The 27,500-nt window shown below is 37.6% G+C and overlaps 1 protein-coding gene across 2 annotated transcripts in view; it reads right to left on the bottom strand.

Moving 5' to 3' along the window:
• Window positions 1–1,352: 1,352 nt before the first annotated feature.
• LOC122249584 (ubiquitin carboxyl-terminal hydrolase 24) overlaps window positions 1,353–27,500 on the bottom strand; it is a 40,845-nt gene continuing 14,697 nt past the window's right edge. The window contains exons 16-45 of one of the 2 annotated variants that reach the window (XM_086543952.1): window positions 26,351–26,528; window positions 25,711–25,932; window positions 25,158–25,441; window positions 24,792–25,050; window positions 24,424–24,614; window positions 24,113–24,281; window positions 23,073–23,235; window positions 21,335–21,487; window positions 20,825–20,982; window positions 17,766–17,866; window positions 16,827–17,068; window positions 16,268–16,527; window positions 15,756–15,916; window positions 15,380–15,507; window positions 14,882–15,017; window positions 14,418–14,559; window positions 14,019–14,138; window positions 13,450–13,661; window positions 12,820–12,930; window positions 12,337–12,479; window positions 11,771–11,918; window positions 11,360–11,591; window positions 10,923–11,188; window positions 10,625–10,790; window positions 9,984–10,170; window positions 9,583–9,800; window positions 9,391–9,456; window positions 4,747–4,837; window positions 4,369–4,616; window positions 1,353–4,181 (exon numbers count right to left, since the gene is read on the bottom strand). In XM_086543952.1, coding sequence (XP_086400078.1) covers window positions 4,029–4,181; window positions 4,369–4,616; window positions 4,747–4,837; window positions 9,391–9,456; window positions 9,583–9,800; window positions 9,984–10,170; window positions 10,625–10,790; window positions 10,923–11,188; window positions 11,360–11,591; window positions 11,771–11,918; window positions 12,337–12,479; window positions 12,820–12,930; window positions 13,450–13,661; window positions 14,019–14,138; window positions 14,418–14,559; window positions 14,882–15,017; window positions 15,380–15,507; window positions 15,756–15,916; window positions 16,268–16,527; window positions 16,827–17,068; window positions 17,766–17,866; window positions 20,825–20,982; window positions 21,335–21,487; window positions 23,073–23,235; window positions 24,113–24,281; window positions 24,424–24,614; window positions 24,792–25,050; window positions 25,158–25,441; window positions 25,711–25,932; window positions 26,351–26,528 — 5,308 coding nt within the window. In that variant the 3' untranslated portion in view covers window positions 1,353–4,028. The remainder of the gene's footprint in view (window positions 4,182–4,368; window positions 4,617–4,746; window positions 4,838–9,390; window positions 9,457–9,582; window positions 9,801–9,983; window positions 10,171–10,624; window positions 10,791–10,922; window positions 11,189–11,359; window positions 11,592–11,770; window positions 11,919–12,336; window positions 12,480–12,819; window positions 12,931–13,449; window positions 13,662–14,018; window positions 14,139–14,417; window positions 14,560–14,881; window positions 15,018–15,379; window positions 15,508–15,755; window positions 15,917–16,267; window positions 16,528–16,826; window positions 17,069–17,765; window positions 17,867–20,824; window positions 20,983–21,334; window positions 21,488–23,072; window positions 23,236–24,112; window positions 24,282–24,423; window positions 24,615–24,791; window positions 25,051–25,157; window positions 25,442–25,710; window positions 25,933–26,350; window positions 26,529–27,500) is intronic. The other variant, XM_086543953.1, reaches the window with a different exon arrangement.

Below are 27,500 nucleotides of genomic sequence, written 5' to 3'. Positions count from 1 at the left end.
GCAACACACCTCTTTGGTCCTCTATTCCAGCAAGACGGGTGGCCTGATCTCGGCTCGATTAGGTCAATCGGCTGGTCTCTCTTTTGAGCTAGGCTAGGGTCAAGCAGCCCCTGTTTTGCAGGCAATCGCATGGTCTTGCGAATGCTATCAACGCGAGGCAGGGGTTGCGTATATCCTCTCATCACCCCTGAGCATGGCCTCAGTGCACAGCTTCCCCTTGTTGGACTCCGTGGTCACTGATACCCCCCCTCCCCCCCAGCAAGAAATCGACCAAGAGATGGGTAAGGCTCTGGCGTCGGTTCAGAAAAACCTGCCTAAGAACCTAGGGCTGAACCCTCCAAACCTACCCCTGGTTCTGACTAGTCGCAGGCGTCGGTTCAGATGACGAGTCACAAAAGGACTGGAGGTCATGCAGGACCCTCCATCCCTGCTGGCCCCACTGCCAAAACTCCGGCGTCGGTTCGGAGGACAAGCAACAAATGGCCTCGGCCGGCTACGTACTCGGAGGACGAGTCTGTAGCCCCTAGTCAGTTCCCCCTAAACCGGAGGGATTCGACAATGCCTATCAGATGGTACGGGCTCTGGAAACCCAGAGACAGTGCCGTCTGACGATTCGAATTGCCAGAGACAATGACATGATAATCGTTTCGAGGGACCAAGCCACTCTCCCCTTCCTCCAGGAGACAGAGAAGCTCCTGGATGGGCGGAAGGGGAGCTTATCGGCTCTGTCTCCCCAAAATAGAAAATCCAAGATAGTGCTTCTTGGTTTTCTTTTGATGTATGACCTTGAGGTTATCACCGCTCATCCCAAGGTGATGGAAGCTTCCCGACTCTCCAAAGGGAAGCACCCAACTACGTCTTCGCAAATCTCTCTGAACTGAACTGACCCTTACGCCTTCCTTTTTTTCTAAAATACTTTGTAAATGGAAGGTCACAAATGAATTCAGTCGGAATTAGCTGTCTACTGTACCCATGGCTGACATGACATCTATTTTCAGAAATTTACGTAAAATAATATCTAGTTTTCTGAAGTTGAAAAAAATCAGGCATGTGAAGAAAAAAAATCATTCATGATAGATTGCTAGCCACATCACCGAAGGCTACAAGCATTTCATTTGGTTTCGTGGCAATATATAACGTAAATTAGGAAAACAAACGAAATTAAGTCAACACTGTATGTACGTGTCACCTAGTGCAGAATATGAAATTATGATAGTGATTTTGGACAGGACTGATACAGGCAAACCGAAAGGCACCTCAAGCCCATAAAACTCCACATTTTGCTTATGTTATATGTTACATTTTACCTGTTGAACCATCAGTTATGTTGGCATGGTTACTAAAACAACGAATAAACAAACAAATACTTTTATTGTGTTAACAGCACTTTATCTGGAGGGTTTATTTATATTTTTCTTATACTGTTATATAAGATATACTTCAAGTTTTCTTCACTAGCATAAGTATTAATAATGCGCAGTTAATAAAGTCTCGCTATACAAAGTATGCAATCATGTTCTGTACAATCACAATCATCCAAGAAAAAAATAAAACAAATCGGTATTGACCAAAGGCAACAAACAAAAGCTTGAGAGTTTCCTTAGAATATTTGCCTGCTTCCCCTGAATGACGGTTCATATGAGAAGGATCTTGTAAATGTTGACGTCACGGAAAGGGGAGAGGGGGGGGGGGGGGAGAGTGAGAGTGAGAGTAAAAGAGTAAGAGTAAGAGTAAGAGTAAGAGTAAGAGTGAGAGAAAGAAAGAAAAAGAAAGAGGGAGAGAAAGAAAGAGGGAGAGAAAGAGGGAGAGAAAGAGAGAGAGAAAGAAAGAGAGAAAGAAAGAGGGAAAGAAAGAGGGAGAGAAAGAGGGAGAGAAAGAGAGAGAGAAAGAAAGAGAGAAAGAAAGAGGGAGAGAAAGAGGGAGAGAAAGAGAGAGAGAGAGAAAGAGAGAGAGAGAGAAAGAGAGAAGAGAAAGAGAAAGGAGAGAGAGAAGGAGAGAGAGAGAGAGAAGAGGAGAGAAAGAGAGAAAAAGAGAGAGAGAGAAGAGAGAGAGAGAAGAGAAAGAGGAAGAGAGAAAGAAGAAAGAGAGAAAGAAGAAGAGAGAGAAGAGAGAGAAAGAAGAAGAGAGAAAGAAAGAAAGAAAAAAAGAAAAAAGAAAGAAAGAAAGAAAAAAAAAAGAAAGAAAGAAAAAAGAAAGAAAGAAAAAAGAAAGAAAAAAGAAAGAAAGAAAGAAAGAAAGAAAGAAAGAAAGAAAGAAAGAAAGAAAGAAAGAAAGAAAGAAAGAAAGAAAGAAAGAAAGAAAGAAAGAAAGAAAGAAAGAAAGAAAGAAAGAAAGAAAGAAAGGAGAAAAGGGGAAGGTAAGACATCAACATACTGGTATTACTGACACTACTTAATTTACGGTTTGAGCAAATGGTACAAAGATTAGTTAGGTTGCTAATACCTTGACCTTTTGAAGGACAGAACAGTGATGATTTGAGTAACACAAGGATACGGTTCATCTGAAATTAATTATATAGGGTAAGTCAGCACAGTCCACAATTAAAAAGAAGTTATTAAAATTGGCAACTTATCAATAATGTAATAATATATATATATAATCATTATTAAAATAAACAGCACAAGACCAAGCCTTACAGACTGAACAAGAACAAGAACCAAATAAATTTAAATCTACAGATGCCATAATCACAGTTTCATTCATTTTGCAATAAACAACTTTTCTTTTAACAAGCTTGAAATATTAATGCTTTAGATTATACTTCACATCTCGATTTCACTTGTATTTCTAGTATGCCATCAAAAATAATTATGACAGTTTTTTGGGGGAGGAAATTTCTGTCATGTTTAACAAAATAAAAATCCATTGGTAAAATGAGACTGAGAGTTGTGAAGGATTTCCCCTTTTTTATGTGCATAATTTTAGGTATAACATAAAGAAATACTAACCCAATTCATATTCTACAATTTTATTCAAACAATTGATTCAACCTTTAATAGCTTTGTTCACATTTCAACAATTTATTGCAAGAAAATTATTAGAATATTAAAATTGAAAAAGTCAACTACAGACTCTTATTCTGTCCCTAAGATCAACAGATGTGTAACAAGAGGTTAAAAAACAAAGGTCAACAAAGTATACAAGGCCCTGTGTATATTTAAAATGACACCAAGTTCAGTTCTTCTTCATAAAAGAACCGATTGTGCTTCATGCAGAACAGCACCAAAGAACAGTCTACAAGAAATGTTTTAGTTAATTAAAATTGATTTCAAATGGGTAAAGACTGGTCCAAGTGCAAATGTAAGTAGTTTCCAACTATACAAAAATTCTCTATGTTGCACTCTTGAGGAAAGTACAAAAAAACAATGACTCTGAGAAAAATATATGCTATGGCACTTATGGTGTTAACAACAATTTCCTAATATAAAATAACAGATGCTATTATACACCACAGGTTGTGTCAGTGCTGTCAAACACCACAGATTATGTCAGTGCTGCCAAACACCACAGGCAATTTCAATGTGAAACATTCCATTCTTGAAACTCAATATTACTTTTGTTTAGGGTTATTATATTTCTACAGAATTAACATAAACAACCAAGATATGAACTCTAACTCGATGACTGCTGAAAATATATAGAATTATTCTGGAATCACTAAATCTTACAACGCTATACCTGTAATTTTCAACTCAATATTCTTATAAAATATTGCCTTGCAATAATGACACTGTACGCCAGGCTCCTTTAAAACGTAACTACGTACTCTTACTAGGAAAGAATGAGCAAGGAGACACTGATAAGAAACCTTACCATCAATTTAAAAATCTGTGCTTGGGAGTCAGCTGCGTCATCTCCAATGGGACTAATCTATTTCTGACACCTTCACTGTCTTCTATAAATTCTATCTTTCGTTTTCTCCTTTTGTAATGGATACAGAAAATAAAAATTGGTTCCTAATGGAGACTATTCAAAGATAAAAGGTAACTGGCATATTGGTAATCTTTGGTGACATTAAAGTACAATCTTTAAGGATCAATGGCGTCCAAGTCTTCTGATGGCGACGTCTCACGTTCCGATGCACTCTCCTTTATTTCACCAAGTTCAACGGGGTCACAGTCAATCTCCATTTCAGTGGATTCTAACTCACTCAGGAGAGCTGTGGCTTCTTCTAGGGTTAACTGCAATGATGAAAGTCTTATTAAATTGGTTCCTATCATAAACTTCTCATTTGAATACTACCTTAAATTCTGAGTAAGAAATGTCTTTACAGACAAATTAATAAAATGCACAAGAGCAATGATAGCACTATGGTTTACAGGCTCATCTTGATGTTATACAGTCCGAGTTATATCATATCCACTTTACCTGAGCACTCGTGGTCCGTTGGAAATTTTTCGTGTTAGAGTCTTCGTTGCTAAGACCAGTAGCAGCAGACAAGGTCGCTGAGTGATCATCCATTCTTCCCCGTAACCACTCAACGGCCCACTGCCAGCGGGTTTGCGTATTGGTTAAGTGGTCCCGAGCTAAGGGACATTTGGCAGAGAGTGTCACAACAAGTTTGATGCACTGATAAGCTCTCCTGCTGTCATGGTCTTTGTTGTTGCCAATCATGTCTGCATCGTAAAAAGATTGCATGAGAACATTAAAAAACAGACAATAAATATATACAATAATTACAATCAATAAATGACAAATATAAAACTGTAAAATATTGCATCAACAATCCAGAGAAGAGTAACTTACCAAGGAGACCCATGATATTCTCACTATCTGTACTCACAAAACCTTCAAGAACTGCAGTTGTGCGACTAGACTGCAGGGAGTCACCAATTTGCTGGGGGAAAAAAAAAAAATCCTTCTCATAACTTCTCCTTCCATAGTGCAGTCTTTAAAGAACTTCATGCTTGTGTATGTGCATTAGGGTATTTCAAAAATTGCAACTTTTGAAATGTCATTGTGACTGTACAAAAATAGGCTCCATATATCATAAAAATGAAATGTGAAAAAAATCAGCTTGATCTGATAACGTTTAGGGGTTGCACTTTTCAATTTAATATATTACGCATTTCCGCGGAATTGGGGCCGCGCAGCGGACGAGGTCCACGCACTTCGAACTTCCTCGCTAATGTTAAGTGATGATAGTTCCCTTCCGAATCGCAATAAAATTTGTGTCTTTAGGTGCATCAAGTTCCTCGCTGACCTTGGGAACCTAAATATTGCATGCAACAAACTTCTCACAGACCTTAAGCACTTAAATACCGCATATAGCAAGTTCCTCAATGACCTTAGGTCGGAAGTCTTTTAATACTTCTAATTCCTCACTGAACTTAATGGCCTGTAAAGTAATGCCGTGTTTCTTCAATAAGCATACAAACGTTAGTTAATTAATAACATTATTATACATTCCAACAAGCTTCTGTTGTGTTGCTACTTGTTTGTGATATATTGGCACGATATAATTCGCTGAAAGTGTTTGATTGAAATTCAAACTTTTCTGGACGACAAATTGCTTTGAAACTTGTGACTAAATTGAAGAATTATAACAGAAATTTGGACTGAAGACTATTACTAAACTAAAGGCCATCACAAAAGTACTTAACATAAAGAAAGTATATTATTATACACAGGAGGAGAGTTTGAAAGCTTCGTTTATTGGTACTGAAATCGTATCTTTTAAAGGCAAAAGACAACCGAGAGAGTGCTACAAAAAGACATCGAGTGGTATGAAGCAAAGTTAAATGGTAGTGCTGCATCCACTGGTTCTGCTGACCATAAAGCCTACTAAAAGGAAGGAATACAGAAATAAGAGGAAATGTAGTCTGGCAAATAAATTACTGAGTGAGATACAGGAATGTGTGAAAACGATACAGATGATGAACATGACAACGGAAACTTAATCTTCCTCAACCTTAGAAGATTTATCCACTCTTGATGACTGCCAGAAGGGAAACGGAAATACACCACGGAAATAATACAACAAATTTTACTGATGCTTTTTTTTCTCAAGTAGTAGGTCTTGACAGCAGATTGATTCCTTTAGATACTACCATTTTCCGCAAGAAAAGGCAGGCAACTATTGGTAAAAGAGATGACACTCTAGCTTCATTGAAGATAACCAATATGAATAAAAACATGTCATAACCTCAGGGAATTAACAGAAGTGAATGATTTTTATGAGGATATAAATGATGAGATCCGTTTTCAGTGGCCAATTAACTTTAATGCTATTGACGGGTAACCATTCATGAACTACTGAACAGACATGCAAAATTATTTTGTCTTGAGTCCTTAAAAGAATTTAAAAAACATAATATTGCCTAGGATATTTGTGCCAGTTGGTGTTAGGTGGTTAGGTTATATGTGTTCATCATTACATGTTTGTATATCACTTGATGTTGTACTTGATAAATTATGAAGTATTGAAAATGCTGATTTGCCATCCAAGACCAAAGTTGGCTTGAAAGACAATTTGATTAGATGCTTGGGGACATTGCAAAAGAACCCTACTGTTATCAAAGGTATCTTCGAGTTCTCCAAGATCCATTTCTTTTGCTGGCGAAAAGCTGTCATTAGTACAGAGCCGACAATATTTCAGACAGCATTTGGGGCATCTCAAATGTGTTCAGAAGTAGGGATCAGATTAGGGTTTGACAAATCCTACTTTGCATCCATCAGTAGATATCTGCATAAAACAGATGTCACTTTCATGCCACTCTCTCACGATGGTGACAGCATACATGAGGTATTTGGTATGCTGAAAATGGAATCGGAAAAAGCTGGATATACAAACCAGCCAAACCTGAAGGATCGAATTTGGTACAATTTTTCCTATGAGAAGTTATGGAACCTCACCACAGAAAAGTTTGTGAATGTCCCAGGTTTTTCGGAAAGAGTGTTTAGTTCTCCTTTGTTCCATTATATATGGGATATCAAATACATGGTAATTGCGGGTAGGGGAATATAGTATGTGAGAAGTTGTTGCATATTATAGATATTGCCAATAAAAGATACGTTTCTAGTTTGTAATATACTTTCACCATGTGTAATATTATGCTTAATTGCAGAAAAAATAATCTTAAAAACTAGAATTATACTATACACAATTAAATAAATCAACATAATTTGAATACATCGTTAACCCTCTCTGGACGGGTGGTACAGCATGTGTACCGCGCATTCAAAAGCCCAGTGGCCGGGCGGCACAGTATTGTGCCAGCCATTCAATTGATTTAGGCCTAATAATTCGAACGCCCCGGCATTTGGACATTCTAGGCTAGAATTCCCTCGTCGGGGATGGGTTAAGTAATTACTGCTAAAATGACGAAGAGAATATAGAAAACGGGAATTTCACCCCAAACTAATCTAATTATTTAATCATATTTTTCGTATCTTTGAGTTAAAAGTGCAATAGGTAAATATTGATAAAAACAAATAAAAATGGTATCACTAGTCATGAAAAAATAAATGGGGCCTACTTCTGAACAGTCCCCGTGAATTTGAATGATTTTTCAAAAATCACCAATTATTGAAATACCCTAATGTGCATGTGTGTGTGTATGTGGTGCAGGTGTGTCACATGCAAGTTTGGATATGAATAGATATGTTCATGTGTGTGAATGTGAATGTGAATGTGAATGTGAATATGAATGTGAGTGTCAATGTGAGTGTGAGTGTAAATGTGAGCGTGAGTGTCAATGTGAGCGTGAGTGTCAATGTGAGCGTGAGTGTCAATGTGAGTGTGAGTGTCAATGTGAGTGTGAGTGTAAATGTGAGTGTGAGTGTCAATGTGAGTGTGAGTGTAAATGTGAGTGTGAGTATAAATGTGAGTGTGAGTGTCAATGTGAGTGTGAGTGTAAATGTGAGTGTGAGTGTAAATGTGAGTGTGAGTGTAAATGTGAGTGTGAGTGTGAGTGTAAATGTGAGTGTGAGTGTAAATGTGAGTGTGAGTGTCAATGTGAGTGAGTGTCAATGTGAGTGTGAGTGTGAGTGTCAATGTGAGAGTGAGTGTAAATGTGAGTGTGAGTGTCAATGTGAGTGTGAGTGTGAGTGTAAATGTAAATGTGAGTGTGAGTGTGAGTGTAAATGTGAGTGTAAATGTGAGTGTGAGTGTAAATGTGAGTGTGAGTGTGAGTGTAAATGTGAGTGTGAGTGTAAATGTGAGTGTGAGTGTGAGTGTAAATGTGAGTGTGCATGAGTGTGAAAGTGAACATGAATGTGTGAGCATGCCTGAGTGTGGGAGTGTGCATGAATGTGAGTATGCATGAGTGTGTATGTGAGTGAGTGTGCATGAGTGTGCGTGTGCATGAGCATGCGTGTGCATGACGGAGTGTGTGCATGTGGGTGCATGTGCATGAGCGTACATATGCATGAGTGTACATGAGTGTGAGTGCAAGTGTGAGTGTGAGTGCAAGTGTGAGTGCAAGTGTGAGTGTGCATGAGCGTGTGTGAATGTGAGTGAGTGTGCATGAGTGTACATGAATGTGAGTGCGAGTCTGCATAAGCGCATACATGAATGTGAGTGTGCATAAGTGTGTACGTGAGTGTGCACGAGTGTGTATGTGAGTATGAGTGTGCATGAGAGTGTATGTGAGTGTGAGTGTGCATGTGAATATGAGTGTGAGTCTGCATGAGTGCATACATGAATATTAGTGTGCATGAGTGTGTATGTGTGTCAGTGTGCATGAGTGTGTATGTGAGTGTGTACGTGAGTGTGTACATGAGTGTGTATGTGAGTGTGTACATGAGTGTGAATGTGAGTGTGAGTGCGCATGAGTGTGTACGTGAGTGTGACTGGGCATGAGTGCATACATGAATGTGAGTGTGCATGAGTATGTATGTAAGTGTGAGTGTGCATGAGTGTGTACGTGAGTGTGAGTGGGCATGAGTGTGTATGTGAGTGCGAGTGTGCATGAGTGCATGTGAATGTGAGTGGGAGTCTGCATGAGTGCATACATGAATGTGAATGTGCATGAGTGTGTATGAGAGTGTGAGTGAGCATGAGTGTGTGAGTGCATATCTGTACAGCTGTGGGCATGTAGGGAGGAGGTGGCAGTGTATGTGCACCACATCTTTGCATGTATATGTGTATGTGAATAGATGTCTGTGTATGTATTATGCCATTGCCTATTTGCATACATACATGCCCTGCATAGCATATATACATGCTCCTTGTATTTTTAGAAAATTAGTGTTTTTCTGTACTGATGAATATGACAAATAAGTGACACAAATAAGAAGTCATCTGATGTATCAATACATCAAAGGGGATGAAGAAGATATAACTTTCAATAATTAGTCAATTGTAAATTGTTATACATAACCTATCAAAACAAAGGTAATTCAGATAAAAACATATTACTAAGAAAAAACATCCCTGCTAAAACATACCAATATCTCCTGCAGAAGCTGAGAAAGATCTTTCAACATGTTTGATGGTGCCTTCGCATATTCATTCTGTAAAATGTAAGCCAGAAAATCAAGCCAAGGGATATAAACATTTTCTTCATTTTACTTGCTTGTAGTGGGAATACATAATGCAAATCAATTTCATATAGTTTTTCCTGTTAGCAAATAACGTACCATCAAAGCAGCAAGGAGTGCTTTGGAAAAAGCGAAATTCTCTGTTGCAGCTGCCCTCAGCGCTTTGGACAACAGGGGGACACTGCCGGATACCTCTCTGTAAGCCACAATTGCCTCCCTGAGCCAACGTGTTCTTTCACCTCCGTACAACACTTGTACAACTTCGCCCGGCATGACAAGCTTCTCCTCGTCACTCTTTTCACTGGGAGTGGCTGTACCTTGGAGGAAGACAAAGGATTGTTTTTCATGTGCAATTTCTTTCTTTCTTTCTTTTCATGATCTGTCCAAATGGGCTTTTCGATATTAAGTTCTTGGTTGGAATTTTTTGTGTCATTATATACATCAACTTGAAAACAACGGTTCAAAAGAGTAAATGGTACCCTCCACTCTACGATTATTACCTGAGGTCTGGTGAGGTGTCATGTCAAAAGACAAGATAATAGTGGAAATGATAGAGTGCAGTGGTCCAAAATCCTGAGCTTGTACCGACGACCAGCGTCTTTTGTCTGAGTCGGTTGGGCCGAGAAGGAAGTTGAGGAGGGCAGAAAATCCGCCCAAGCTTAAGATTTGGGAACAGTGGGTAAGTCCCTGAAAAGAAATATTATTGTTCATGTATTTATTTTGCATTGCTGAATTATTACCAAAAATGAAAGGCATTTTATGGACCTAAAAACAGAAACTAGATTATTTACAACATTTATGAAATAAAAGACATTCAAACTGAAAACTGACTAAATGCACTGGTAATAGTAAATAAATAAACATTGAACACAAGTAGCAAACTTCATAGACAGTTCTAATACTTGAATTACAATGAAAATGAGAATTTCAAACAATCTAAATAGAAGAAATTACTTACAGCTATGTTCAATTACTGTGCACTTGCTAAATCCAATAACTACTAATGACTAATCTCAAAAAGTTTTTTTCCTTCATTGAATCAAAAGAAATCCTTTCAAACAGATACAATTACATGATATAAATTCATGCATAGTGTCAGTCCTTACCAACAAGTGATAAAAGAGTGTTTAATATCAGTTACCTGCTGACAATAATTTTGTAAGAGCAAGAAGTACTGCTGTGAGGTCTTGACCAGGGAGGGGACATCAGAAGTCAATGATGATATAAGATGCTTTATTATTGGCTCAATGCTTTTAATATTACCAGCATGTTCATACTCTGCCTTGATGATACAATCCAGAAGGTTCCTACAAAGAAAATTAAATAAATTAAAATGCACTAATTACGAGAAATACAGTGTGAGAAATACATTCCATTATCTCGGTGAAGGTTGTCATAACGCAGACACTTTGGGACCGATCTTCCCATATTCAGCTTACCCAAACTGGCTTCGTATCATCTTATTGGGGCACTCCAGGAGTAGTGGTATTATGTGGACTGATCCATGCTCAGCCGTAAAGAAGTTAATGACCCAACTGCAGGCTTCTTTAGACTGAATACACAATGACTGAATGAGCTGAACCCACTGGCTGATCACTCCCTCTTCCTTGTCTTTTGTACGCAGGTATGTGTTCAGCAGGAAGTTTAGACCAAGATTAACTGCTTGTACACACAAGTTGCTGGATAGGCCGTTCTGACTCTTCTCCTACAGATAATAAAAGTGTCAATTAAAATCTTGTTTATCAGAATGACATCTTATAGACCAAAGAAAGAAGGAAAGATCCTACTTATCACTTCATAACAACACACAAAGAAGAAGTAGATACATAAATCAGAGTATAAGACAAATGCAACATCAACAAAGGTTTCTTCTCACCAGGTTAACTGAGCATAAATGATGTATGAAGTTGTAATAATCTGACGAGTAGACATCCCTGTTCTTCAGGAATGTGAGGTTATCATGGGTGATGGATGACAAGATGCGGGGCGGCATGTGTTCGCGGAACATGCCCTGCTTCTCTCCTTGCTGCAACAGTTGACTTAGTTCACACAAGCTCGACCGTGCTCTTCTCTCATTGCTACCACTCATGGATAGACTTTTCTTTGCACTGTAAAAAGAAAAGGGGTGAGGGATATTAAAACTTTGACTACTTACTGGAAAGAGGATCTGCTATTTCAGTCAGATGATGAAATTGTACACACTATGCAACATTACTTGAATCATACAGAAGAATCTGCCATTCCTAAATAACTGATATACACATTCTGAGAGCCTTTCCACACAAACCTGCTTGTTGATGCCCTGAAAGATCTGGAGGTGACTCCCACCCTTGGAGTCTTTGGCGTCTTGGGAGTGGTCATTCTGTCATCCAAGCTATCGTACACCAGCATGTAGCCATTCCAGTACCGAAGCCTATCCTCTGGGAGTGGGTTTGCTGCAGAAAATCAAACCGAATTATATCACTTGTGAGTAAATCGTCTTTCCTTCTATCGATCCTATGAAGTTACTGGATGCAGACATAATGCAGCTACTCAAGACTGCTTGGCTTTACGTGTCCTATATATTTGCATAAGTATTAACCCTACTTATTCCTTCAGATATGATGACCTATTTTACCAAATGATAATTAGTATCACTTAGCAAATGTATCATAAATATATTCATACCAAAAGTCTCAAACATGATAGGAATCACACACATCTCAAGATTCCCAACTGAGGCTGAACATCTTAAGACGTGGCTTATCACAATGGGTACCAGATTCTTAATTCCTACATGCATTAATGATAATTCCAAGATCATAATCAGACACATCATCATCACTGATTTATTCCTCAAACTCAGAGACTTACACGAGTCATATGACACTTTGGCTTTATATGTTCCACCAAAGCATTCTTGCTCCAGGAGGGTGTCCGTCATTTCAACTGGTTCAACAGTTGTGTCATTGAACTTGAACCATTTGCCCTTGTTTGGATTTGTTAATGGATCTCCCCTGAAATGGCATTTGATGTTAGCAATGAAGAAAAACATGTTATTAAATAAAATCTATTGTAAACTATGGTAAGACAAATAATTTACCTAAGAATGAAAACAAAAACTGCATGATGCTTAAAAGAAAAATAGTTAGAAAAGATAAAACAATATGAATACTGGAGTTTCTTTGGATCATACTGAACACACAAAATACCTCAATAAACCTAATTCAATTCAACCTTCAGAAACAAACCAAGCGAAAGAGGTTAAATCCTTTTCTACTTTTAAAAGAAAATCTCTGATATATACATCTAATTAATGCCACATAACAAACAACTTTAAGTTATGCCAATACTTACCTACGATCCTTTATGTATGAGTAATAGTGTCCAGCACTGGCTTGTCCACTGTGCACAATGACCCCTACCAACTCATACATTGCTCCTCTATGTCTTACTCTTGTATTAAGTCTGTAAATAATAATATACAATTAATGAATTAATCTTAAAAACATGGATTACGTAATTTAAATGATTACAGATATATGCATACTTTAAAGCAGTATACTGATTATTATGTTTTGAAAAAGTTTTTTTACTGAAATGTTATTTTTTGTGCATTATTCTCCCTCACTATTTGATAATTTCAGTGGTCTTATGGCAAGATTGCATTTCCAATAGAGCTTTTAACCTGCAATTTTCATATTCCTTTATTACAGAGTTCTGAATCATTCCTTTTTCCATTCAGAAAATTCTGGTCCTTCACGGGTTAAACAAGAAAATTTTTCCAATATCTCAAATCATCCCTTACAAATGGACTAATGGTGTTGATAAAAAGTCAGAAAACCAAATTTACACTAAACTACTGGAAAAGGAGACAACAATTTCACTCCTGGACTCCTTGAGATAAATTCCAGGAGGATTTTTAAACTTGTATCTTCGACCCATCAAAAGCTTTTTTATATGACTATATCTACATCCAGTACCCACCGTGGAGTGTGAGGCGACGTAACACCTGAAGGACTTGACTTGGTTGGAGTGTGTGGTACTCTGGGGGAGGAAGAGAGTGCTTTTGGGAGAGAATCCTTGGGGTTCGGTGATGGGGTGCTCCTGCTATCGGGTTCATCACCTCCTCCAGGATCTTCCTCACGCTCTGCAATGCCCTCTGCCGTATATGCTCCCATGTCTAGTACCCATGGAAACTAGGGTAAACAAAACAAAGTGTTAATACTGCATTCACAAGAAGTTCTCATTACTACCAAATGAATATTAACCCACACAGGACGGGTGGTACAGCATGTGTACCGCGCATTCAAAAGCCCAGTTGCCGGGCGGCACAGTTGCCTGCCAGCAATTCATTTATTTTTATAATAATTCGAACCGGCCGGCATTTTGGACATTTAGGCTAGAAAATCGGTTAAGCAAAAATACATATCAAAATTTCTAGAATGTATTTTGTCACTTACAAATCCCTTCCGTTTAGATAACTCTTAAATCACTAATGAAAACAACATATCAGTCTTGATAATATGAACAAGACACAAATAGAATTATTTTACCTTGAAATAGTCATCAAACTTGAGAGCTCTTGAAGCTTCCCAGTCATAGCCAAACCTCTTTAGCTGGATAACAAGGACAGGTGGGAGGCTTTTAACACAAGTCCGTATCAAAGCTGTTCTCTGTGAACAATAATAAAAAGAGTAAGACCTGTTGGTAGTTATAATGTATCTCATTTCATAATGTAAATATAATACCTAAAACTACAACTAATTCACCATATTGTTAAATAGAATATTCACCTTAAAAAGTATATGAAAAAACAGTACTACTAATAATAACAACAACATTATCACTACTATAATCATGATATCATCATTATTAACAAGAAAACAAAAGCAACAAATCCACATTTTAAAAAGATCAAGTAGACTATCACATATAGGCATCCACAGACATACCTTCTGATTGCACTTTTCACAATAGTAAGCATTGTCTCCTTCTAAAAGTTCACCTTTGACAAACTGATCCAGAGAATCCTGAAGATCGTGGCACTTGGTGACTGTGAGGTTTAAGGCTAAGAACGGTTCCTCTCGTTCATATCTATCAAGAGAAACATGGTGTTTAATTGAAGTTGTTCAAACTGAGACACTGCCTCGCTAAGATTCATATGATGTAATATAGCATCACAAACTTTACAAAGAACTAGTATTTATACCAACCTGCACTAAATCATCACATTAATTCTTTATCATATATATAACAATATAAACTCCAGTTGATCTGAAGTAAATATTCACACAGCAATTTAGACAAAACAATCAGTTCAATAAATTAATAAAGAATGCGAGCTAGTTCCGCTCATTTATGGAACATCCTTCAAGCAAAGTAGGAATAATGGCTGCTCGTATACTATAGTACAAACCTATGGGGACAATCTTGACAAATTCTTTGAATGGAATAAACTCCTTCGAATCTATGAGCAAATACTCGCTCGTGTCTCTGCCCTTTGAGATAGTCATCAATCTGTTCAGTTAATCTTGTATAGAACTCAAAAGCATCTGTTGACAGGAAATGAGAAATATCATCAGGCACATATATATATCGCATGCAAAAGTGGAGCAGAGCTATAATTTCTTTCTTGACAAGTATTTCTCAGACAAAATCTATTTTGCTGTATAATAGTTACAGAAAAAAAAGCCAAAATATTTCATAATATGTTGATTTCCTCAATCATAATGCACCCAATATCAACTTCTAATGGTATTATTGCATGATAGTACATTCACTATTACTGGATATTCACATACTTTTAAAATATGATCCAATGGTCATTTCAGATAAATGAGGCAAAAGAAAGATTCTTACCTATTAAACTAGTATGTAAATTACAAATATCAAATTTCTTGTAATTAAACCTTACCTTGCTGTTCCCTGACATTGACAGGCTGTCCATCCATACGGAAACATTTCCAGAATTTATCAGGGATATAATATTGCAGTTGTGACTCCATCATGTGGCCAAATACTGTCTGCAGCTGATAAAACAGGCTACGGCAAGAGAGAAAGAATGGAGTTAGAAAATGTTTTGTCAGAAAAAGTCAATATGTTACATCAGCAGTCATAAAACTACCTCTGATTTCAAAAGAATACTCAGAAACTAACCAAGTCACTGAGAGGGACTGATTAAGTTTGTATGATAAGCACTACATATAAATTAATAGGATCTATACCACACACTAAATTCCCTGAAATGGCATAAGATCCATTCAAGAGCAAAACTGAAGTTACAGTCTCACCTATCTTCATCTTGATCATCATTGCACACAGCAAGAATGTCTTCAGGTACACCTTGTACTAAGAAAAGTTGTTGTAAGACCGAGTTCATGTAACACGTGGCGCCTCCATTCTTCAGCCCCACGTAACCACTGGCACATCGTCCTTCGACAGCCGGAGCATACTGAAGGGTAGAGAGATGCATCATGGGACAGTTAAATAATGAATGGTATAGTGGAAATACATCCACTGGATCTTTTTCAATCATAAGAGATTCATATGATACTTCACCATTTTAATATCTTGTGCATGTTTAGGAAATCATCACAACTATGAATTTGATAAGAGATGAGAGAAAGGGAGAGGAGAGATGAGGCAGGAGAATAGAGAAGAAGTTAGGAGACAAAATGTTAAGAAAGATAGATATAAAAATTATACATAAATCAACATCAGAAGTAACATTCTCATTGAGAGAGAGAGAGAGTGAGAAAGAAAAAAAGTGATTCCACTTGACTTGACAAACTCAGGAGCTAACCTCAAATTCTTTGATGGAGTCAGGGTTCAAAGTGTGGTGGAGAGAAACAAGCTGCCCTACGAGTCTGGTCAAATTCGGTTCGGAGTTGGTCACCAAGTGCACCAAGAGGTCATAAGCAGCTAGACGTGATTCCTTGCCGGTGCACTTGGCCGAGTAATTTCTGCTGGCACTGAGGGAATCTTGGCCTGGTCCACTCTCCAGGACCAATTTCGATGCAGGAAACAGGTACTCCGTTATCAGTAAGGGGATCAGCATAGCACCTTTAAATTAAAATGTTGCTTATCAATGCACTGACATTGCTCTATTAAAAACTCAACCTAATAACCTGTATTTCTTTGTTCCTTTACAAACTGAGAATTCTAAATCATAAAAGAAGAACTGGAAATAAAAACAACTTTCTTAAACAAAAAATTAAATAAATTATATACTTGTCTCTCCCATAAAATGACAAAGAGAAGTTAGTGTAATAAAAACAATATCTGTACTTTTCAAAAGCTGGCCAATCTTAAATCTGAATGTTTTCATGTAAACAAGCAAAATAATTTCAAATTCAACTAACCAAAGTCTTCCTTGCTAATTCCTTCACAAGATAAAAGTGCAGTGATGAGAGTTAGATGTCCAGCAAGAAGAATATTGTCAGCATGTCTTAATGCCGCTATTCCCGATTCAGGCCGCTCTCTCGATGCTTCTCTTGTGGCATTGAAGTTAGTCAGCCATCCTGCCTCGTCCTCAAGCATCTGGTTAGCACTGATGCCTAGCATTTCTTGATCACTTTTGCTAAGTCCAGAGAGTAACTTTGACCTATCAAAGAAGAAGACACAACAGTACTGATTATAAGAAAGAGATGATCTCTATCATCATATTTGTATCAATAACAAAAACAATAATTAGGATAATAACTCTCTCTCTGTAAGGGGTTATCAGTAATTAGAAAGAGTCAGGATTTGGGGCACTGGCCAATTAGAATGCAGTCACATGCTGCCATCTGAGCATTTCTAACCTAACCAAGCTGGATGCTCCCATGCATGATGAGTAACACTCAGCACTTGCACCACAACTCTCGGCATAGTTTTTCTTACAAAACATACTGGATTCACTCCACTCTCAATTTATCTTATTCACTTTCACGTCATACCTTTGTTACAGTGAACACTATCAGGCCTCAACAAAATTTAACTGTTCACTAAATCTTAAAGTTGCACTATTACCCAATCTTGCAGTCATATCAGTAATTATTTGTATCATCACATCAATAATTTTTCAGTCATTCAACTAACTAAACTTGCAATTACCATTAACTGATCTTGCAGTCAAACTATTAACTAATTTTTTAGTCCTTGATGAGCTGCATTCTGGGAGATGTAATTTCTTTTGCTCACCAGCTAAGCGAGGTGATTCAACCAACTGCTTGCCTCATGTTTGCTCAGTCACATAACTTGTTACTTTTGTATATTCTTTTGTTTTGTAGGTGCTTCAATTGTTACGTAATTCAACTAACCTGAGACTGAAGTATTGTGTGCACTGAGATAGCAGGCGGAGCGTAGCACCGCGTGCACTGGTGGACGGAACCCACAGAGGCAGAGGAGCCTTTAGTACCACCTTGGAAGAGGAAACAAAGGAAAGATAATTGAATAATCATAAATAGATTTTCTCTAATTGAATCAAAATGTTAATTCAATCAAAATAAATAAATAAATAAAAAATAAGTGACCAAGAAGGAGATATGGTATAATTCTTACATATTCTTGGAAATGAACCAAAATTATAAAATAGCTATTCACTGACAGTAGTACAACATTCTTTGTATTTAATATGTGGAATACCCATGAAAGTAATTGAGACAGGGCTGATCCCAATCATCAGCTGAGTCCCAAATACCAGAGAGAGTGAGTGAGTTCTAAGAGAAGTTAATCTCATCTCTTTTGTCCCCTTGTCACAATAGCAAAGGAAAATGATCAAGTTAGTGGTATAAAACTCCACAGGATACAAAGCACTTTCACCCGATTTGGCTGCGCCTGGTCATGTCACCGGGGTATTTCACAGCATACAGGCCTAGCACCCCAGGCTATTTGTATACTGATGCAGCTACCAGACGCTACACACACCCAATCACCCGGCATGAAGGCCAGACAAAGCCATGACGAGACATTCATGTCATCTGGCAGGAAGGCCAGCCAAGCCATGACAGGAATGTGACGTCATCAGGTAATAAGGGGTTAAGAAAGAGGAACTGGATTTATGTGTGAGGAATAAAGCTATATTCCTCTTGAAAATCTATCTGTTTCTTCCACAGCCAAGAAATGTCAAACATACAAGCAAAGTTAACATGACGCAGTATTCCTCATTTTAGAAAATAATTCAGTCATTTACAAAATGGGATGAGAAAGCTCCCTCGGCCAATCAGAGAACAAATGGTATTCCTAATTCCATATAAACTGGGAGACAAACTAGCTAGGAGAAGAAGGCTTCAAAAGGATGAAATTACTTCCCACACACCAAAAGCTTTGGGTCCTTGGCAATGCACTGCACAAACTTCCTAAGTAGCATAACACCATTAACTCCTTTTAAGGTGAGAGCTAACTACAATGACAATCCATAAAGGTAGTTGAAATCTACAACCTACAATAAAAAGTAAATGAATAAAAATAAAAACTTTACAAATAAAGAAAGGAAAATTGAAGGCATAAATCACAAAAAAGCTCATTTATAAATGTGACTTACATGCTGAGCATGGAGACATTTAGACAAGACTGCAATAGACAGCAGTACTGTTGTCTACCCTTCCTAGCTCAGGCAGGCACTAGCCACATACAAGCCTTGCTGGGTCCACGGAGTGTGGTGTAGTACTATAACCCTGGAATTCTGATTTTACAGCTACTGTTAAAATCCCTTTATTATTTCTCTTCTCTGAAACTCCTATGATCTCCAATATACGTTAGTACCAAAACCTCTGCTGAGAATACTACTCTGTTGACAAAGACTGAAAATATTGGCATTAGCACAATATAAGTTGGTATCTATAATCTTTCTATTATGTATTTACATTAAGTCCTATTATGATTATATGTGTAAATTGAAGTATCTATTCACTGTTAAGATACGAACATAGAATAGATAAAGTCACCCTTATCAACCTGCACATTGTTTTTTAACAAACACTGCCTATCGGATAAAATGGAAGATCATAAGACACTGCATGTATCTTTTAATCCCATCTAATCCCTGCATCGCAAAAATATGTATCATCATATCCTCACAACAAGAATAGGATATAACAAGCTAACCAAGGTAGGTTACATTTAGTTATGATGTGCATATAAATGACAACATTCTTAACACATTCTGCATGGATTAGCCATGGCTCATAAGATAAGCCCTCTGTCTTAACCCGTTAACAACAGAGCAGCCTAACGTTGCAGGCTATTCATCCATTAAGGCAGTGGTCAGCCACTGCATACCCAATCACAATATGTAATATCGCGTCCCCAGTGGAATGACCAGCCAGGCCATGACGTGATATCACATCATCCATCATTAAGGGGTTAAGAATTAAATCTGTTTTCTAACCAGAATTTCTCAGGAATTAGGATACCCAGTCCTTCTAAGCAATGGTATTATGTAATGGCACTTCAGTTTGATATTCAAATAGACAGAATACAGGCTTCTACAACTATGAACTACTAACTACTTACATGTTATGTAAAAATAAAAAGAGAGAAAAAATAACCTAACCAAAGATGTTCTAGAAGTTTCCAAGAGCCATGAGAGGCTAAAACCCCAGAGGGTCAGGAAAGCCAAAGAAACCATACAGTATATATCAATGAGCATCATAAACCAAAGTTGGGGAATGAGATTTCTCCAGATCTCCTACAGCTACCTTTTTTTTCTTTACCTAATTAACTTATTATCATCCACACTACTGATGAAAGGAACCCCACATTTCTTCTTTACTATACATTCAGGCAGAAAAATTGCACTCTTGAAAGTAACGCTACAATAGGTTTAGCTTAAAAAATTACATATGAAATCAGAATTTACTTGATCCCTGAGCATAAGATCATCATAAGCCTGTCATTTTTAATCAGAGTTCAAAGGAATAGTACAATATAATGAAATAAACTGATCACAGTGCACTAACATATGTTAAAATTAGCAAAATTTGATCCATGCAGAGTTATTAGAGGAATCCTGATTTTTGGGTTCCATGTAAAAGGGAAGTAAAAATTCAAAGAAAAACATCTTCCTTCCTCTAGTGCCTACATTGATAAAGTCAATGCCATAATAAATGTACTAAATTTTATAAATAGTGTCGTAATTAGATCACCTAAACAGCATAACTTATATGACATAAAATCATGCCATATGAACACCAACATAAACTGCCATAACCTTTTCCAACAGAATCAAAACAAAACAGAAAATAAGTATAAAGAAATTAATTATTCTCCTAGAAAATAATGATTTTTCAAGAAATCATGAATTCAGAAAACTGTGACAAATGCAACACTGACTTCTTGCTGCAAATACCCACTGGAAATGTTAAAAGGCCTCACTCACCTGAGTAAGAAACTGTTTAGGGTGCATCTCTGCCGGGGTGGAGATGTTCATTAGGTTGGTGAATTGTAGGTACGCAACCTCTCTTACTTCCTGCGAACTACATCCAACCAGCACGTCAACAAGGAAGTCCTTCACGTTGGCCATCCCGTACCACCGTTCTGCATTCCAATGTGTACTTTCAGAATTTTGCTTTCAACAGAGCTATCACTACTTCAACTCTAACATTAATTTCAGTGGAGCACCATAAAGTAATATGGCACTGAATTACCATTATGATCGTTAAATATAAGGATCTTTCTTCTTATCATAGAAATTATACTCTCATTAAAATCGTAACTGTTTGACATTATCAAAAAGTCATCTGTACCATTACAAAATAGCACTGTGTATTCACACAAAAAACTTCTCTTAGGATTTATTTCCTATCACAGATAATACCTTTCCAATAGCTGATTTGCACATGATACAACAAATCTTTTAAACCATTAATTTACACAAGGTGAATCTTACCTATGTGCTGAGGACGGAATCTTAAGAAGGCTATAAGAAGGTGTAACGCTTGAGAGGCAATGAGAGAATCTACGGGTGGAATGGTAGTCTGCTGTACACACACTCCTCCTTGCAACACACCCTCACTATCACTACTTGAGCTGTGACTACTTCCTGTGAAAATATATAAGCAATATTAGCATAAAATTGTAGGAAAATAATATAAACGACTTCTACAATAGCTAATGAAATGTAGCTTACAATTATATCTCATATCATTTTCAATAATGAAACTAATTATGTATGTCATATATCAATGAGTCAACATATATTCATTAGAACATTTGTTTATGAAAAAAAATTACTTCCAAACATCCATCCAAACTACTATGAGGCAAAAGTGCTGTCCCAGAGGTCTGGTACAAAGATTTTACGACCACTGAAAACATCTCCAAGCTGTCTACTTGTGGCAAACTATCACTTTTGTTGGGAAGACCCATATCTGGTCAATGCCAGGACAGACTTCTAAAGACCAGTTAATCAAAGCATGTCCCACTGGATGGTGATGAGACCCACATTCATAGTGCACCTGTGTAACCATCTAAATGCCAGTTTGTTATGGCAAGCTTCTACTCTTCACCTAAGAAAATTCTGTGCTGTTTCCATGTTGGCTGATCCTAGTGTGCTCCCAAGTGTGACACACATCTAATCCATTGTAATGCAGTTGTCTAAAGGCCAAAGCAATTCCTGATATAGTCCCAACATGTGGCAAGAGATCAACATAGCTCTCTGCTACCAACATCTCCCCAACCAAAAGGTGCAGCTTACTTGTTCATCATCATCTTGCTATGCTCAGCACAGCTTTAAGCTTATCTGCAGACTAATTTGCTTGGGAGTTCAGCAAAGTATCTGCTACCAACTCTCAATAAATTTGGCTCTGAGGACCTTGATAACAAGCAGCATCAGAGGCAGTGCAGGACTTTTTCACAGCAACAAAGTTTCCAAGTCCAAAAAAGGCTTTACATGCCATATATAGTCCATTTTTGCTGCAACATTTTAAATTTCTACATAATTTGTTGGGCTTTTTGTCTTAAAAATAACATGTGGGTGTGTAGTTATAATCTTCACTTTGGTTATACAGGTAAATTTCTCTTCTTAGGGCCTTGTACAAATAACAGAAAGCCTAATACTGATAAGGCTCACTTGTGTTTCTGCCTCACTTTGCATGACACCCTACAAATGATACCCTTCACAATATGTGGTGCCTTATCATACTGCCTTTTCTGTGGTCCTCTGCCTTACTAATATACTAATTACTCATAAACATGTCCTTGCTGAGTCACACCTCTTGGGTGTTATGGTCCTCTCAAAGGTTATCCTTTAAGTTTTCAATCCATTCTTACCCTTTATTTAGAATGAGGCATTTGTAGTTTACATACATCTAATTCCTCCATCCCCTATGTAAATTGTTATCAACTTGGTGTCCCTTTTTTTTCTTCTTCTTCTTGAGAGTCCTTCCATTAGTCTTTTACTTCTTATCATTCATATAGGAAATTTGCAGCGGCTCTAGGCTTTACTTTACATTATGGATATTATGTGGGTCCAGCCAGAATTTTTCATAGTGACAGATACCATCACTCTGTGTTTGATGATGTAAAAATTATCGGAGGAATATGTTACCTCATGTATACACTCATACTTTATTTTTTAGTAAAGTCTTTTTCCTTAGCATGATAATAACAACAATAATAATAAATACCAGTGCTGCTTTGCCGCGACGACTTGTTTGTCTCAGGGGGCGAGAGAGCAGGGTCCCTCAGGGTAAGCGTTGCCAAGGATAGGTAGAGCTTTCCAGCGGCACCTGCCCAAGCCACTCTCATGAGGCTGGAGACCATTTCGCACCATTCATCCAAGCTCATTCCCTGGTAAGAAAAAAGGGCAGTGTATAATCAAGAATCCGTCATCTTTTACATCCATGCAAGGGTATAGGTTCCGGTGTACATAACACTGGGATTGTGCTGGTACCATGATGTGGACACTCCATTGGCACTTCCACTCGCACTCGCACTCGCACTTTCTCTCTCTATATATATATATGAGAGAGAGAGTGAGAGTGAGAGAGAGTGTGTGTGTGTGTGTGTGTGTGTGTGTGTGTGTGTGTGTGTGTGAGAGAGAGAGAGAGAGAGAGAGAGAGAGAGAGAGAGAGACAGAGAGAGAGAGAGAGAGAGAGAGAGAGAGAGAGAGAGAGAGAGAGAGAGAGAGAGAGAGAGAGAGAGAGAGAGAGAGAGAGAGAGAGAGAGAGAGAGAGAGAGAGAGAGAGAGAGAGAAATAGAGAAATAGAGAAATAGAGAAATAGAGAAATAGAGAAATAGAGAAATAGAGAAATAGAGAAATAGAGAGAGAGAGAAATAGAGAAATAGAGAGAGAAATAGAGAAATAGAGAGAGAGAGAGAGAGAGAGAGAGAGAGAGAGAGAGAGAAAGAGAGAGAGAGAAAGAGAGAAAGAGAGAGAGAGAGAGAGAGAGAGAGAGAGAGAGAGAGAAGAGGAGAGAGAAAGAGAGAGAGAGAGAGAGAGAGAGAGAGAGAGAGAGAGAGAGAGAGAGAGAGAGAGAGAGAGAGAGAGAGAGAGAGAGAGAGAGAGAGAGAGAGAGATAGAAACATAGATAAAGATGTACAGATAGGTTGCACAACAGAAAGAAACATATGTGTATGCAAGGAACACTCACCACTATGACTTTGCTGGCATATGCAAGGAACACTCACCACTATGACTTTGCTGGCATATGCAAGGAACACTCACCACTATGACTTTGTTGGCAATGATAGGAGTAAGGGATGAGTAAGCCAGAGGGGGAGGACTGGTTTGGGTTGATGGGTCCAGGGCAGAGCGTTTTGGTGGTCCCGGGTGAGGTTGCTGGCTTGTGATGGGCAATTCCTGCCCCTTTGTTGCAGAACCACAGAGTAAATACCTAACAAAGTGGAAGAAAAGAGTAAATAAAACCAAACAGTAATTATCATCACAACTCGATATGTTTGAAGCGGTTCACAATATTGTGCCAAGCAAATCACAAACATAACTCAGCTACTGCGAAGACAATACATCATCCTAACCTTAGTATCTGTAAAGTTATGAGGTAGACGCTTTGACGAATTTCATAGTCAACATCTTGAGGAAGGGAATCCCTTTGCAGTAGAGCTGTTATGAGACTCAACCCACCGCACATGAGGAATTCTTCACAAAAATGAGCACTGCCATGCATTGTTCCTTCCTGAGAAACTGGCATGATCTTCCCTGACAAAACCTGCAAACATTCACGAAAAATAATGACGATATAAAAATTGGGACATTATGTATCACTGTATGAATCCAAAATACAAACCCACAAGAAAATTCTAGTTTCAAGATATACTGATTACTCTTCTGTATTCTGAGTATTAGTTTATAGTTGAAGAAAAAACAACAACAAAAAAACACATACCTCCATATTATACAAAAGCCTGAATGGTGTCATATCAGTTGCTTCAAGATCCAGCAGAGTTCGCAGAATTTCTCTTCCAGTTTCTCTTTCCTTTTCTTTATCCCTGATTTTGTCTCTTTTAGCAGGTGAACCATACGGTGTGGTTCTCGGGCTGACATCTGACGTGACACTTCCTCCACTACAGATGTGATCAAACTTATCTGCAACACTTGGATCAGTCGGAACGAGATACAGTACACGACGAACTGCCTCAACAATCCTGCAAATAGAACACAATGTAATCAATATAAAAACATAATTAACATCTAAAAATTATTTCTATTTATTGTGGAAATCACCAAAGTACACAAATACAAACATCCAAACCTTGGTTCATCGAGCAGTGCCAGCTGATACAGCATAGAGAAGAAATCCTTCCCCTGGCTGGACATGACAACTCCAGGCAACTGCTTCTCTTGCTCCAGGTTGTACTGGCTTCCCTGACAGTCGCCAACAGCTGCAGAGGCGCCACCTGCTGCTTCCATCCTGGATGGGCCCGCTACAGTTGCCATGGCTCCTGATCCTCCCGCCCCACCCGCGTCAGAGATACCAGTTTCAACTGTATCACAATAACTTGCAGCACTAGGCAGCTCATCCCAGTTGTCTCCCACCTTGGGAATAAATTTAAGGTTCAATCAGAAAAGTATGAAGCTGATCATTATTTACAAGAACTACATGAGTAGTATGTTCATTTTTCAGTGATCAGATATGGGGAGTAAGGCTTTAATGTTTCACAAAAAAAAAAAAAGTAAAACATGAAAAGAAAAGAAATATATAGGTCTCTATCATTGCTATACATTACATGTATATCTATATCTATACCTATATATATATATAAATTTCTTTCTTTCTTTTCTTATAACTATTCAACAACACTAACTTCCTTCAGCTGAGCAGCACCAGTTGTATTTATCTTAGCAACAACAGCAGTATTTGTGTGGACACCTATGTGATGCAATAATCTATTGTCCTGGTCAGCTGCAGTGATTAGAGCTCCACTTCCACCTTCACCAAACATCAGTGTGTGAACCTGATCAAGAGACACACGCGCAAGGGTGGCTATCTTCCCTCTTATCAAACCAATCCGTTCATTGCTGTGACACTGTAAAGATATACGTTATTATGTAAGACATGCATAGTGATACAATAATATTATAATATACTGATATGAGCAATTTCAGGTTATCGTCAACTTGAATAAGAGGTACAATTATGCAACCCATGAATGAATAAATGTAAAAATTATGTACTAATACTTATAATTCATCAATGAAATCATCTTACTTCTAATCTAGGAAAATGTTTTCTATCAAAGATCATAGTGTAGCCTATTACAGAAAAGTATCAACTGTTAATTCTAACCTCCATATTTCCAGAAAGGAAAGGAAAAAAAAAAATAATAAATAAAAAAAATCCCTTTTCTACATCATATAACATTATAATTTTTACTTTTTCAGCACAATCACAGAACTACAGAGAGTTTCCATAGGTGCCATATAATAAAAGCAACTCAAACTCACCTCCAGTTTCATATCCAACTTATTAGAATCACAAGTAACGTTGAGTATGATGGGTGTGCCAGTAAAAGATGCACCGTGTGGGGGTAATGAACGAGGCCCAGGGTGCTGCTCTTCTATGGAGCTGATGTAGCGTTCTGCAAGCACCAATACACGCCGAATGTGCTGAATGCAACTGGTTCTGAATTGCGGAACACAAAAAGAGAAGAAAAAATATGTAATTTTATTCAAGCCAAAAAATTCTACAAATTACCATAAAAAAGTTTTAGGCTGTATAAGAAAAAATATAATTCAACCCAAATGACCTTTATAATTCTAGCTAAACAAAGGTATAAGAAAATATTACTTCACTGATGTCCAATTACCATCATAATTGTGAAACACCGATTTGATACAATCAGTTCCTTAGAAACCTTGTATCATTTTATATCATGGAATATAATAAAGCCAGGGCCTAAAATTCACAATAAAAAAGCGAGATTAAACAAATACATTTACATTTTCTTTATACTCTCCTAGAAACATGCCCTCTAATATCCTGTGTGTAAATCAATAAAGCTTTCCTCAAAACTTAATCTAAGCAAAATAACTTCATTGCAGAAAGCAAAATATCCATATGAAATGTTCCACACATGTGTGTGCATCTAAGAAAGTATTAATGTGGACATGCATTCTTGCAAATCAAATAAGACGGCATTTTTAAAGAGTTGCTAATTGGTAAGATGGAATCATCAACATTTTCTTTTCACTGAAAACTCACTTTTGATATTTCAAAGCATTTATTTTTTGATAAATTAATTAATTTATTTATCAATTCATAATTCCTATAATTCTTTATGATTTAATTCCTTTATTGAGTAAGTAGTAGATATCAAAATAAATCAGATTAATTAACAAAAAAAAAAAAAAAAAAAAATTTATAAGAGGAAATTAACCCAATGCGGACAAACTAACAGGTAGTCTGGACAGGCACACGCTAAAAATCATAGGGACGGGGAAAATGTTTTCTCTACCCTCCGGGCAGCACAGACCTGCCTAATGAACATCTTCCGTTAAATTCATCACAAAACAAGACTTTAGGCTGACTTTGGAAAGCTGTAACTCTGAAACTAGCACCTTTACAGTTAAAGTACTTTACGACTGTCAGCGCACA

The sequence above is a fragment of the Penaeus japonicus genome, unplaced genomic scaffold (genome assembly GCF_977035675.1).
Source record: "Penaeus japonicus unplaced genomic scaffold, GWHDUDI00000001_assembly GWHDUDI00000014, whole genome shotgun sequence".
Taxonomy (NCBI): domain Eukaryota; kingdom Metazoa; phylum Arthropoda; class Malacostraca; order Decapoda; family Penaeidae; genus Penaeus; species Penaeus japonicus.
The sequence above is the reverse complement of the archived record's forward strand: the minus strand, read 5'-3'. Positions and strand labels throughout refer to the sequence as shown.